General features: G+C 34.6%; 1 protein-coding gene across 2 annotated transcripts in view; it reads right to left on the reverse strand.

The window, feature by feature from the left end:
* Positions 1-15,793, reverse strand: part of LOC125052005 (transcription factor Sox-5) — a 271,229-nt gene that overhangs the window by 65,917 nt on the left and 189,519 nt on the right. For both annotated transcript variants that reach the window (XM_047652646.1, XM_047652645.1), the window contains exon 2: positions 8,951-9,487. In XM_047652646.1, the coding sequence (XP_047508602.1) occupies positions 8,951-9,483 (533 nt within the window). In that variant the 5' untranslated portion in view covers positions 9,484-9,487. The remainder of the gene's footprint in view (positions 1-8,950; positions 9,488-15,793) is intronic.

Consider the following 15,793-nt stretch of genomic DNA (forward strand, 5'->3'; position numbering starts at 1 on the left):
AAATCTCGGAAATTAATTGAATGCCAGCATCTGCTGTGGAGCGACCTCTTGTAAAACCATACTGCTGGCCATGCATAATTTTATTATTATTAAAATGTATCAATAATTGTTCAAGAATGATTTTTTCAAAGATTTTACTCAAAGCCGGCAGCACAGATATGGGTCTAAAATTTGTGGGGTCCGAAGTGCTGCCCGTTTTGAATAACGGTGTGATTTTACTTATCTTCATCTGGTCTGGAAAGACTCCACAATCTATACATTCATTAAATATTATAGCCAACTCTGAACTGATAGTATTGATTACTGATTGCAAAATGAAAACAGATACACCCCAAAGATCTTTAGTTTTTTTTATTTTTAGCTGTTTAAATGTTTTTATAATGTCATTGCAGCTAATGCGGCTAAATACAAACTTATGATTGCATACAGGAACATTATTTTTCAATAATAAAAGGGCGGCTGATGGTGAAGAATTCAAAACGCTGGTTGTATTTAAAGGAATGTTAGTAAAAAACTCTTCAAATGCAGAGGCTACTTCGAGGTCGGAACTAATTACTTTGCCGTTTATGTTCACTTTAAATTCAGTATCCTTTCTGGAGGTTCTTCCAGTCTCCTCGTTTATAATTTTCCAAGTAGCCTTTATCTTATCAGAGCTAAAGCTCGGTGATGTACGTGGATATTTGCCCTCAGTACATCATAAAGAATGTAAAGGCTGCCACCAACACAATTTGTATGCAACAATAAAAAATCCCTTAACGCGAGACAACGCGAGTCGTTGGGGTTATTCGTCTTGTTCACCCCTCTTGACAGGTTTGTTGGAGTTAAGTGGATATGACCGTTTATTATGAAATATTTCATTGGTAGCTGGTATTTTCATTTCTGATTTATTTTATTTTTATTTATTAACACTTCGTTGCAGTAACAGAACTACCGTACAATTAAAATAATTGAATAAAAACGCAGCCAGGAAACCACTACTCAACTACTGTGTAACGATTAAATATTACCTAGTCAATATTAGAATCTAAGTAAATAAGTCTTCACTGTTGTTAAGTATTCTTTATTCTCTTTCAGCCAAGTTGTGTTTTTTCACTTTGATAAGGTGAGACACATAACTCATTAAAATATGTAAAGAACCCTGGACTTTATGCAACACATTATGTCTATGACTTTTAATTGCATACGTGCGTAATTCGAAAGCAAAATCTGTATCAAATCAAATGGGTATATGTTATACTCCAAATTTAAAACTGCTTATACTAAACAAATTATGAAAACATACATATAATAAATTTCTTAAGCCATATCCACAATAACCCAACGTTAACAATACACATTATTATTTTAAAGAGCTTTGCCGTCGTCCGTCATGGTCTTGCGTTTTATTGAACCGCCGAGCTCCTTAGCATTTTAAATAAGGCTAAGGTCATATTAACCGCAGGATAATGGACATTAAACATATGTTAATTAAATTGGAATTTTCATAGAATAATCATTGTGTTGTCTTTCCTATCTATAAAGTGTATTGGGCACGTTACAGCATCTGTATTTCTCTTAAATCACGTTTTAATTCAGATATCTCGGTTTGCATCACCAAGCCATAAATATTGAAATATAGAAGGAGATTCTTGTTTCATTTGTTTAAAAAAAAACGTTAAAATATAATAAGGATCCCTCCGATGACGTCATATTCTGAAACGTGGTAATGACGTTATGCCGACTAAGGATATATACAACTTCTCCACTTAGGATCCTTCCTTTAGGTATGAGGAACGGTACTGAGTACAACATTTTTCCACCACAAGCCGTATTAATACTCCTTGTATATCAAACTCAAACTTTATTCATAGACAACTAACTCTTATGAAAGTCAACAGAAAAGATGTTAAATTGATTCCAAATTTAAATTTACTATCAAAACTAAATGACAATCTAGTATTGGTATATGTACGTCTTAAATTAAAAAAAAATACTGCGTGCGTACACATGTCAGAAGTGAAATTGATTTGTACATTAATTATTACTAAGGAAAAAGCCCCAATAGATGATCATGTACTAGTATATGATCACTCCATGTATTTGTATGTCTATATTCACACAGTTTACACCCTGTATGCGTGCTAATGATAATATAAATAAATAAAAAATCTGCGTTTACTGCACAAGACGTGATGCGACAGAATTGCCATCTAAAGTTCTAATATGTAACTACTAAACGAATACATCAACCAATAGCGTATATTTTTTCTCGATTTCCCTTACTCTCTTTCTCTCAATCTTTCTCTCTATAACTCTCTTCCAACTGTCGCTCCATGGCACTGCATGATGCGACGTTCGCTCTATGTCACTCTCTCTCTCTCTCAATCTTCCTCAATCTCTCTTAATCGGTCTCAATCGCTCTCTCCCTTTTCTTCGACAAAAACCCTGCACATCGTCGTGACGTTCCTCATGCGCCTAAAGAAGTTTCACTTCAAATATCAGATTCTTGTTGATTGACGTATAATATATCCTTCGATGTATAAATCGATTTATTACGTAATATTCACTGCCCCATTTACATCCATTTTAATGTAACTTTCGGACATCAAATAAAATACGTTTTAGTATAATCGCCCCATAAATGTTAGCAATAAACAAAATGGGCTGGACTCAATTTCTTCAAATATGCTATGAATTCTTCATTTGAAATTGTGGCCATGTTGGCATTATCATTTTTAGTGCTCGCCACACTGGTATATTCAGATGGAATTTTTGATGCACTGGCAACACAGCGGCGTTGCGATTGGCTCCCCTGAATATTGTATGAGCCAATCACGGGTTGCGTTGGTTGCATTCCAATTTCAAATGATGAAGCAAAAGCGACAAACGCTTTGCAATGTAATAACGCTGTAATTCGCTGTAGCGTAGGAATTGTGGCCCGAAACTCGATTATGACCGGAAATGAACTAATTGCTCACGTATTGAAGCCTTTACAGTCCATTAAGCGTTACCAATAGACAATACTCATAGTATATCAGTACTTCATATGTAAAATGACTAATAAACCCGAAAAAAAGTTTCGACTCTCTTTTGTTTTTGCGTGGCAATATACAACGTACTAAATAAAAAAAATACCATTGATGCAGATTTCTTTGCGTCCCATAGCCCCTATAATGCATATTCTCTTTTTATTGATATTTTATTTCTATAAAAAAATATAGTATTTTACTAAAATCATCAAATTCGTTCAAAACAATATATATTCAATAACCATAAACACGCGAATGGTCATTTGTTTACAGTAGCTATTGTCGTGCGCCTGCGCAAATACATTGTAATAGATAATAAAGGGTTATTGTGCATAGAATACTGTTTGGGGCCTTGTCATTTGATGGGTTCTAAGTACAGTGTCAACACCTTGGAAGCCATTATGTATACGGAAATGTAAGTTGAAAAAGGTTTTATATATTTATACTTCGTGTACCATAAACAACGGTTCGGTGGCCGTTGATACACTATTTTATATTAAAACTAGCGTGAACCTAGTTTCTTCTTAATGGGATTTTACTTAGCCTACCTTAGTACATACCAATATGGAACCTTTTGCTATGCTATCCTAGAGACTGTTCGATTTTCCAGAATGAAAACTTTTTAGGTTTTTCTGTAAATTTTTCTCTATATAAACATCTGAGTTCAAGCCATAAGTTTTACATTAACAAATAATAGGGGTTGTTCGTAGAGGTGTAAAGTTAAGGGCTGCATGAATTTTTAAATGTATCATAAAAAAATAAAAAATAAAAATTATATCAATTTTTTTTTTTGGGTTGGACACCCATAAGGGTGATAACACTTAGGGGGTTGAAAGATAGATAGTAACCGATTTTCAGACTTACTGAATATGTATAAAAAGTTTCATTAGAATCGGTCGAGCCGTTTCGAAGTAGTAGGTATGGGAACGAACATTGTAACACAAGAATTTAATATATTAGATTAGATTAAATAATATGCCCTGAGTACCTCTATATGGAACCAGCTGCCTACTGAAGTATTTCCGAACCAAATAGTCAAGAAAAGAGCGTACAAATGTTTAAAAGGCCGGCAACGCACTCGGGACTCCTCTGGCATTGAGTGTCTATGGGCGTCGTATAAAAAAAATTGTTTATTTTGCACGACATTCAAACTTCAAACACTTTGATTTTGAATATAGAATGCGGTTATAATTTTAAACAAATTTAGCAGTGATGTCAGATTTAGTACGATTTTGACTGACAGAGAGTAGCAGAAAGCAATAATTCATAATAAAAATAAGACGCGTCGGCACTCGGCAGCGATTTATAAAGGCATTGTGCTTACGAAATATATCACTGTATAAATTATGTGCTATCCATTGTCTCGCCTTGCTCTGATGTTTGGTACAAGTTAAATGCGCTAATTTTAAATATGATTTGTCGACTAACTGCGCAAGAGACAAGAAGAACTTTTTATTTTTAATATCATAGTCCTATCAGAATTTTTTGTATTACGAAAATATAAGTTATAGAATTCGGGTCAAAGATACTTCATATTTTAGAATTTGTATTTCATTGAATATAAACTATAGTTAGTTTACAATCCGTGTCTCCTAGTAAAAATTCCTACTGTACAATCCATCTGTTCACATCTGTCACATTCGTACTAACTGATCTAATTCAAATTATCGTAATTCCTGCGTCCTTTTTCATTGTAAAATTGATTTTTGTTTCATACTTTATACCTAAGTAATTGTATGTGCGTAAATGTCACATCACACTAACATTTTTAATATTTTTTTCCATCTTTAATTGTTATTTTAATTGTTTTTGAAGTATAAACGGGTGGCCTTATCGCTTTTGCGATCTCTTGGAGGTGACACAAAATCCTCTTCAGAATTTTAGCTTATAAATAAACTATACGACTATTCCAATCGCTTATACCTTAAGCCATATGCTAAACCGCTTAAAGCTCTAACATAGACGGATTGCTATACATTACGATCTCACATCTTAATTCTCGTGGGGCAATTAACGCCGCGTTTAATTAGCAGTCTCGGGACAATAGCCCAACATTCGTCTTAATATTACGGCCTGTAGTGGACCGTAATAGCGAGAATTTGTAACAGGTTTCATAATTGTACTTTCGTTGACTCCTATGACCATCAAGCTAACTAAGAAATCACGTCAAGACAGTGGAGAGCGTCAAGGATTTCTTTCAAGAAAGAAGACAGAAAAATCTTTATTACATACATAATAAAAAAGATGTATGTTCATTTAAATGAGAAAGTGCCCTAGCCGTGGGTAGCTTGTTTTTAGGTACTAGTAATAATATAGTCTACATAATTAGTTAAACCCTCAGACTCAGAGGAGGCAAACGGGCAGTGGCCCATCTGTTGTTAAGAGATACCGCAGCCCATAGACACTGTCAATGCCAGAGGGCTCGCGAGTGCGTTGCGAGCCTTTTAAGAATTAGTACGCTGTTTTCTTAAATGACCCTAATTCGAATTGATAAGTCGAATAACATCGTTAGCGCGTTTCAGGGTTAGACGTCAACGCCAAGTCGAGTCTCCAATTGTCGCTACCCACATTATTAAAATATTGAGGGTAGTAAAGATGTATAAATAATTTTCTAGATAGATTCGTAGTGATTAGTTAATAAGCCTAGACTAAGCTTATTCGTGCCTAATCAAGGTCAACATCTGTAGCTCTTGCAGGTGTGTTAAGTGTTTAAAGGTTTCTATTCACAGCTGTCGTCTGCATTAGATAAACGTGTTTTGATTATTCATTTGGAATTGTATTTTTTATCATATCTTTACAATGTTAGTATGTTTATTCGTGAGTATCATCATCATTTTTATAGGGTGATGAGTGTGGGAGGATGTAGTCTCGACTTAATATCCTATAACACCTAAATGGGGCAGAGGGGGTTCACAGTGTGTCTCCATCGCGTTCGGTCTTGACCCTCGTATTTAACCTCGCTCCAAGTCTTTCCTGTCTCTCTTTGCCTCATCAGCTGTACGATTCCAGGTTTGCTTGGGACGGCTACACTTACACTCGCACTATCGCCGGTTCCAATCAAGCACCTGCTTGGGGATTTAATTGGAGTCTCTTCGGAGTGTATCCATTTCCACTTGCATCGCTTGATCTGCTGGCTAACAGTTTCTCGGCAGCGCTCCTTAAGTTACTCGTTAGAGATCCTCTCGGGTCTTTACCCAGAATTCGGCGAAGATAGCGATTGACGAAGACTTGGAGCCGGTGCGAGATGTCACAAGTGACCTTCCACTTCCCACATATATTATATTTCCTATTATTATCTCAGTTTATGTTGTTTAATTGTCTGAAACTAATTAAACACACATATATATGTACTTAAGGAAGCACAAACTATTCAATAGCTATCTGGGATTATAAGCGATTTGAAAGAGTGACGGAGAGTTTATCACCAGTCCTTCTCTTCCGTTCTACGGCCTTGAATTGAGAACGTACAGTAAATGTAAATTTAGAAGCATTAATTGTTACTGTACTTCATACGTGTACATTAAGTTACCTACATGAATCTTATACAAAAATACACAAAACAATGTACTCCCTAGTAACAAAACATCCGTCAATATCAGCTAATTAGTGTGACGATAATTTCAATGTAAATATTGACTTAGAATCACGATTGACACCACCTCAACCTTTTATCATATTATCGCCTCTATTATTACATCTGCATCTTACTTTATTGTACAAACGACTATTGTAACCTGAGCCCTGACAGTGTTATTTCCTCTCCTGATTTACGATTAATAGATGGTTATACTAGATAGTGAGGGGTCATCTTAAATCGGTGGTGCTAAGTGTAGTTTCTCTATTATAATAAACAAAGATTAGAAACGGTCTCGCAAATTCTTTAGCGTTTTTGCTATTTGAAAGTTGAAAAGAATATGTTATAAATTATCACTTTTGCCTATTAATTAAATTAGATAAATTACAATCATTACCGGACATAAAGGTTTGGTCATGTAAAAATTACTCAATGCGTTTTACGTTTGCTGTTACGTAAAAAGATATTTTTAACTCTCCGTGTTAAACATTTATAAGAATAATGAGACAGGTATGTTTTTGAATGCCCTAAGATTATTTAACATTCGCTCGAACGGTGAAGGAAAACATCGTGAGGAAACCGACCCAAAAAGTCGACGGCGTGTGTCAGGCATAGGAGGCTGATCACCTACTTGCCTATTAGATTGAAAAAAAATTATCATGAAACAGACTTAGAAATCTGAGTCCCAGACCTAAAGATGTTGTAGTGCCTCTAATTTATTTATTTAAGGGCGTGAAAATATAAGTATGGGTCGATGAGAAAGGAGAGAACTACTTGTAAACTTCTTTAGTTTACACAATAAGATATTTGAAATAATATAAATTGTCTGGCAGTTAAACTATTAACTCTATACAGATTAGAGCAGTGTTGGCCTAGTGGCTTGCGTGCGACTCACATCCCTGAAGTCGAAGGTTCAATCCCCGGCTGTGTGCTAATGTACTTTCTATGTGCGCATTAACACTCGCCCATACGGTGAAGTAAACGTGAGGAAACCGACATTCTTTAGACACAAAAAGTCGAAGATATGTGTCAGGCACAAAAGGCTACGTTCCTATATAAAAAAGATGATCACGTAACAGATACAGAAATCTGAGGCCAAACCTTCCAGGTTGTAAAGTTGCTCTCTGTATACCTAGAGTCATCAAACTCTAGGTATACGATATTACGATTTACTCACGTGTCCAATCTAGTGTTAATTGCACTCAAAGAAAAGTTATTGTACTGCACAGATTCGAACACCCCTAAAGTTGAGAATTGCAGGACATTTATAAATACGGCTTTAAACGGTGGTCCACTCAACATTGTTTTTAATGAGCTATAAGCTAACCAATTAAACAGTACTATGTTTCTTTATTTGAGTGTCAGAAACAGTAAAACAGCAATTAAAACACAAATAAACCAGTTCCTTGAACTGACGACATTTACGTAAATTATGATTTGCTAGATAATGTTTAATTGTTCTTTGTTTGTGTGGACCTTTAAGAATATTTTATAATCTTCATGATTATATAAATTCGTGAATTTTACTTTACCACTTTTGGTATGTTATTTTATTACACAGTACGAAATTTAAAATTTATAAATTGTTTAACATTAGAGATCATTCAGTATTGTGAGTTAAGATATTAAATTCAAATTCAAAAAATCATTTAATCATAGGTATAGTGTGTTACCTATATGATTAAATGATTTTTTTTGTACACTTATGACTTGTCAGTAAAGAAATACATATTAATGCTTGTAATTTTACATTTAGTGCCAGTTCTCAAATCAAGGGCCTAGAACGGAAGAAAAGAACTGGCAATAAACTTTCCGCTACTCTTTTTAATCGCCATGTTTTTTTTCCTTAATATTAAAATATTGTGACCTTTAAATTGAAGGCCGGTTAAATTTCGCTAAAACATTAGAAATTAAGATAAGAGAAAACAACATTGATTTATCGTCAATGACATTATAATATTGTAATAATTATTTCCGCGTCGTCTGATTATCATTAACAAAACATTCTTAATGAATTACATCGGAAACTGCCAATAATAATAATCTGTGTGATTTGTTATCCATTTATGGGTATTGTTTCTTTTGAATTTACTGTTGAGATGTACAAAATACTAAACATTCAAAAGGAAAATGTTTTTGGTGTAACGCTTAGTATCTATTGTGTAAAAACATTTTCATATAATTCGTATTAAAAACGGTAACCGGTCGTTTCCTTCTAATGTCTCTGTTATAAAAACTTAATCATATTATACCAACAAATAGTTAATAAAGAATATCAGAATCTATTTCGTTTATTATGACTTGTAAAAATTAATATGTACGTACAACATGTATTTAAGAAGCTGTGAAAACAAAAAAATGTACTCACTTGTTCTGTTTAATGGGCGTAGTCGACGGCGTAGGCCTCTTCTCCTCTTTAATCGTGCTATTATTCATTTTCGACGTTAATCTCTTTAAAACATCATCCATCGACCGCTTATGCGGTGCAGCCAGTGACAACGCACTATTGTGATTCAGCAATGAATTGTTATTATTACATAGACCTATAACTTTCGCCTCCGCGCCGGGGCTACTGCATTCTGAGGAGCCTCGTCTTCTCGCTTGAAGATCGTTGACTTGGTGCAGACTTAAGAATGAAGAAGGGACTAGAAGGTTATTTGTCATGTCGGTTTCGAATCGTTGTTTCTTACTAGGGTTTTCGTCTTCGTAAGTGGGTGTTTCCTCTTCGCTGATAGAAGTACGTGGTGAGGAGCTCGGGGAGAACTTGTAGTATGTTGGATGTTCGTCGTCCGTGTCTTGGTGATCAGAGAAGTCCAGATTTGCGGGACCGGGCTCCGCCTTGCTAGCGTCGACAGCACCTTCTTGCAATTTCGACGGTGGCGACTTTCGTTTAGATGACATGTTTCTGGAAAGAAATACAATTATTATTAATAATTTATTAAAGTACACCTTGTACGTGGTATAAGGCATTCCCTACAGAATATATTTTCGAAGTTATATGACGTTTATTGTGGACACAAATTTCTTTTCTTCAGTTCTTACTAGTAAATTCCAATTTAATATACATACTTAGGGTCTGTTTCACAATGTATGGATAAAGTACCAAATAGCTATGCAACACATAAATAATTTGTAAGATAAATTGTGCTATTTGACATTCATCGGACTCTAGCTTATGATCGACTTTATGTGACGAATAGCGCTAACTGACAGTCGTGAAACGCAACAATAGTGTTTATCCTACCAATAAGTAATAAATAGCTAATTTGGAACTTATGTAGAACTTATCCGTACATTGTGAAACAGACCCTTATTTGTCTAAATATGCGGATTAGATACCCGACAGGCGCTAAACAACGTTTTTTTTTTAAATGATCAGCTCACTGTGACTCTCACCGAATATGTGAAATATATTTGATGCATCATCTTTGTGTATGGCAAACAAAAGATGCTGCTTAATGCAGTTCCCGAAGGTATATGCCTCATTTTGGTCTGAAGTGGGGTATTCTTGATGTGATATTCCCAAACAAGAACGAAATCAACAGTAATACCGAAAATCGAGAATCTCAAGACCAAGAAACGGTATCTAATTCTACCTTTAGTTAAGGCGAGAGGCAATCAGTACAATTAGTCGGGCCCAATTAGTAGCCGGCCGGTTTGACGCGTCCTAAACTAAAACCTGAGATCAGATATTTGTGTTTGACACACTGCCGACCGAGTTAATGATCACTAATTGCTATTCACTTGATAACGCGCAGTGGCTGCTGAATTTTAACTTCCGCTGTTTGTTGACAAGTGCGAGTCGAGCGTTTAGTGTGGGAATCATATGGGTAGCGGTTCGTTCGTAGGATTCAGGATTTAGTTCTAAGTTACAACTACATATATATATTATAAAAGAACTTAGACAATATACAAAGCCAAATCAGATTACACTGTTAAACAAAATATACGAAATAAAAACATAAGTCAATTAGGTCCTACATGAATAGATAAAAAAAGAAAACTCAAATTAAACATTTAACAAACGATGACATTTAATTTATTAAAACCCGAAACATTGGCGAATTACGCAGATAATTCAAGTTCGTACGAATCACAGGGAATTGTAAATATCTTGTCCTATACGGGGGAGGGAATCTTATGGAGAAAATTATGCAAATGTATTTTATAGTAGAATTCGTATAAAACAACATTCTACTCAATAATTACGATAGTCAAACTGGTGCAAATGTGAAAAACAAATGAAAAATTGGCCCTAAATCGACAAGAATGAAAAAACAAGGAAAAAAAATGTTAAAGAATAATAAACAAAGATAAGAAATTAATTAGGTTAACTAACTACTATAGGCACTTAATAATATAACTTTTGTCAGTGCACTCAACGGATAATAATGTTCAGCATAGGATAGACCAGCTCAGGGTGTGCAAAATCAGCAGGTCTGACAGTAAATTTCGAATTCCCAAGTAAGCACACAATCTGAAGACGTAACAACAAACTTAATTAACGAAACAGCTCAAACAAAACTTCAAAGCAGTCGCTGACAAGGAGCTGTATTGACACAAGCAATCGCCAAGTTTGAGACCCTACAGACGACCAATCAAACGATTTCCACGACTCGATATACCTTCCTAATTCACCGTCTAACGTTTTAATTAAATAGAATATGTACGTATATCTTACTTAAACACATTTCTTGGTAAACATATAACAGGAAGACATCCGAATTAAATGAAGCTATGTAAGTGCTTGTGCGTTATAATGTTCAAAGCTCGGTTTTAAATTATTGTATGCAATACGTCAAGGAACTTAAAAGGAATGTTATAATTTTAATTTAATAATAATATAATTTTAGACGGCTCATTGGTCTAGTGGTTAGTACCCCTGACTGCGAATCCATGGGTCCCGGGTTCGATCCCCGGCTGAGACATACATCGATGTGATGAGCATTTAGTGTTGTGCTTAGGTATTGGGTGTTTAAAATATGTATTTATATGTCTATCTGTCTATAATATGTATGTATATCCGTTGCCTAGTACCCATAACACAAGCTTCACAAGCTTAGCATGGGACTAGGTCAATTGGCGTGAATTGTCCAAAAAAAATACGAACGAAATGCACGTCGCCAGCACAGGCTACATAATTTAAGTCTTCGAGGCTTATTTTGATGTCTTTAATGCCCTTACAAATTAATTAAACACTATTTATTTACCAGCTGCCCATTGAGGTATTTCCGAACCAATTCGACTTAGGGTCCTTCAAGAAAAGAGCGTACCGATTCCTGAAAGGCCGGCAACGCACTCGCGAGCCCTCTGGCATTGAGAGTGTCCATGGGCTCACTTAACATCAGGTGAGCCTCCTGCCCGTTTGCCCCGTTTTATAAAAAAAAAATCATGCCTTCAGCCGAAAATTTTCATATTCATATCATGCTTAACAATACAAATAAAACTTATTATTATTATTATTATTATTAAGAATTTGACGTCACAAATTTTATACACATATAGGTACTTCATAAGCAGCAGTGCTGGCCTAGTGGCTCCAGCGTGCGACTCTAATCCCTGACGCTTAGATCCTGTAGGTTCAATCCCGGCTGTGCACTAATGGACTTTCTTTCTATGTACACATTTAACATTCGCTTGAACCGGCTTGCTTTAACTCAAAAAGTGCGGGCGTGTTTCAGGCACAGGAGGCTGATCACCTACTTGTCTATTAGATTGACAAATCATCATGAATGTACAGAAATCTGAGGCCCAGACCTGAAAAGGTTTTAGCGCCACTGATTTTACACATCATTTGCATTAGAATATAAAAATTTCAAACTAACAAGGAAATGCACACAGGCAAACCGTAAAAACTAAATAGGAACTCATTAAGAGGGTAATAAAGAAAATTACGGTAAGTAGGAAGTGTGTTTTGAAATACTTCAATAAACAAGGTCATTTATGAAAATTATAGAAAAGATAAAGACAACAAATTGGGAAGAAATAGAATAAGGGTCAGTTTCACAATGTACGGATAAGTTCAACATAAGTTCCAAATTAGCTATTTATAACTTATTGGTAGGATAAACACTTTTGTTGCGTTTCACGACTGTCAGATAGCGCTATTCGTCACATAAAGTCCATCATAAGTTATGAGTCCGATGAAGTGTGCAATAGCACAATTTATCTTCCAAATAATTTATGTGTTGCATAGCTATTTGGTCTGTATCCATACAATGTGAAACAGACCCTAACCCTCAATAAAATCGATGAAAAATGCAGCCTACTTCAATGCAGACACTAACACAATTTCTTGTGTCAATGTGCTAAGGGGACTTTATTATATTAAGGTGCCGTTATGCCAGGGTAAAAGCCTTTCAAAATACGAAAACAAGCGTATTTGTATTATAGTATTTTTACTGATAAGTTTATTTATTAATATTATAAAAAACGCTTAGACAATATACAAAGACAAATCAGATTACATTGTTTGAATAATAATAAAAAATAAACTGAAATTAAATATTAAAACATCTTCTTAATATTTTAAAGAATTTTTTTTTTACCACTGTATAAAGTCAAAAGTCAAAGTGTTCCCGCTTCCCAAAATATTCCCTGACACCCTTGGTAAGGTGGAAAACTTCAACCACAAATTTGAAGAAGAATGTACCCGGAAATCCTGGGTTCGATTTGACGAAAGAATATTGGATTAAAATGACGACCTTAAAAATGATTCTGTAAAAGATGGTTTGGTCAAACCGTCCAATGCACAAATCTTTTTATAAGCGTAATATGTATGCAATTAATATTGGTTATTAAGGAAAATTCCGTGAAAGTCAATTACCTCAAATATAACTCAATATTAATCTGCACTTGACAATAATAGTCGCGTCAAAATGGAATTACTTTTACAATTGTGTTTCAACCCTCACTAGTTCTCTTAAACACCAGCTGACAGCCAATTTATTATGAGCCATGTAAATATTATTGGTAGTTAGAAATGGTATGCCAAGGTATATTTGTCGGTTGTAACTATTAATTTCCTTTCTATTACACACAATAACACGGAGGAACAATGTGCTTTTAGGCGGGAAATTGTGTCTATGGAAATGATTCGATTGTTTTTCTATTTCGAAATAAGTTTCATAAAGTGCAAGTAATTATTTTGAAAATGGAACTATCAGCCAGTTCCAAATTTGAAATTAATGAGCACAAGGTCTATGATATATTTGAAATTTATACGAAATGAATTTTTATTTGCCAAGAAGACACTTGCATATATATTTATTCATTTTGGCCAGTTAAACTGCGAAACCTAATTAATATCACAATATTTTTTCTACTTATAGCTCCTGGGTCATACGCTGATATAAGACTTAAAAATAAAAGGGTCACAGCTGACACAACGGGAGACGAAAAATACAATCAATGTGAAATTGCTTCTTGAATATAAATTGAACGAACATATTGCGCATTTAGTTTAAAATAATTAATAATAAAGCTACGCGGATGACAATACTTAAAAGAGCCTTCATAAAAGCCGGCAACACACTCGTCTTCGGTGACAAATTCAGGTATGAAATTGCTTCTTGAATATATAACTTAAACGAAAATATTGCGCATTTCGTTTAAAATAATTAGTAATAAATGTGCGTGAATATCAATTTATAAAAGAGCATTCTTCAAATCAGTCAAATACCTGCTGTCTTATTAAAACTGAAATTCGGTGACAAATTCAGATTAAAGATTCCACTAAAGTGTCTAAATCATCTTTATCTTCTCTCTTGACCTAATAAATGAATCTTAATCGACCAATCAACCTGTTATTAATTTATATGATACAAACATCCGTTCGCAAACTGTACTGGACTTTCCATAAATCTATTAGTTGAAGGAAATTGCCAACGCCTCGTCTTAAATGGACTACTTGTAAGGAAGCAGTCAAATGCAACGAATCAAAATATACATACAGCTTAGATCCAAAGGAAATTAAACGATTCCATTACTATGACTTCAAGAATGGAGCGAACCATTCCCTCAAAAATTGGCAACACATTTGCAAGCATTTGTCCGTTTAGTATTCAAAGTGATACGTCTGTTTGCCTCCTGTCCCATAGAAACTTTAAAACGTATAAAGGTTTTTTTATTATAGTTATGTGATAATTTTAAGGTTTCTTTAGTATACAACTAAGCGCGGCTATTACCGTTGTAGACGCCCCGAGAGTATAGTGGGACGTAATCACTCTCGTGTTTTAACACGCATTACAAAGCTTACATTTAGCATTAAATATTTTTTTATATGAGTTCATTAATTATTAAAAACACCCTAAACAGATGGTAACAATGGTAACTGGATAAGAGTTGTTAAGATTTACGTAAAAATCGTCAGAAAACGTCATGAGATTTTATAATGTGTGTAGCGTCTTACTTAGGGATAGGGTGTATTTTAAAATGCATTATTTAATCACTGATTTGAGGCATTCTATTTTTAAATAATATTTATTTTTAAATGCTCAAATCAGATTAAAAAACATCACATTAAATAACAAGTGTTTTAAGTAATTGACCGGGTAGGGTAAAAAAAAACTTAAAAAAAACTGTATTCAGTGTCTAGTCTTAAATTATATCAGACTGATAAATCATCAGACAGAGCAGTGTTGGCCTAGTGGCTTCAGCGTGCGACTCTCATCCCTGAGGTCGTAGGTTCGATCCCCGGCTGTACACCAATGGACTTTGTTTCTATGTGCGCATTAAACATTCGAACGGTGAAGGAAAATATCGTGAGGAAACCGGCCTAAACTCAAAAAGTCGACGGCGTACGTCAGGCACAGAAGGCTGATCACCTACTTGCCTATTAGATTAACAAATGATCAAAAATCTGAGGCCCGGACCTAAAAAGTTTGTAGCGCCATTGATTTATTTTTATTTTATTTTAATCATCAGACTTAAAGAGATTTATTAGAATTTAAAACTCCATTAACGTAAATAAAATCTGAAGATTTCAATTCATAAAATATAAAGAATACAGTTAAATTAAATAAGCAAATAAGGCGCCGTCTGCACAATGAAAAATAATATTATAGAAACTCAAGCCGTGGTAATTCAATGAGAAATGGGAAAACATTTCTTTCCCTTAGAAAAAACGGGAAGGAAATTTCTCGTGGACCAGTAACTGAATTATTCTATTCTATAATAAGTTTATTTACAATACGAATATTTAAAATGAACT

Source organism: Pieris napi, chromosome 8 (assembly GCF_905475465.1).
Source record: "Pieris napi chromosome 8, ilPieNapi1.2, whole genome shotgun sequence".
NCBI classification, from domain to species: Eukaryota; Metazoa; Arthropoda; class Insecta; order Lepidoptera; family Pieridae; genus Pieris; species Pieris napi.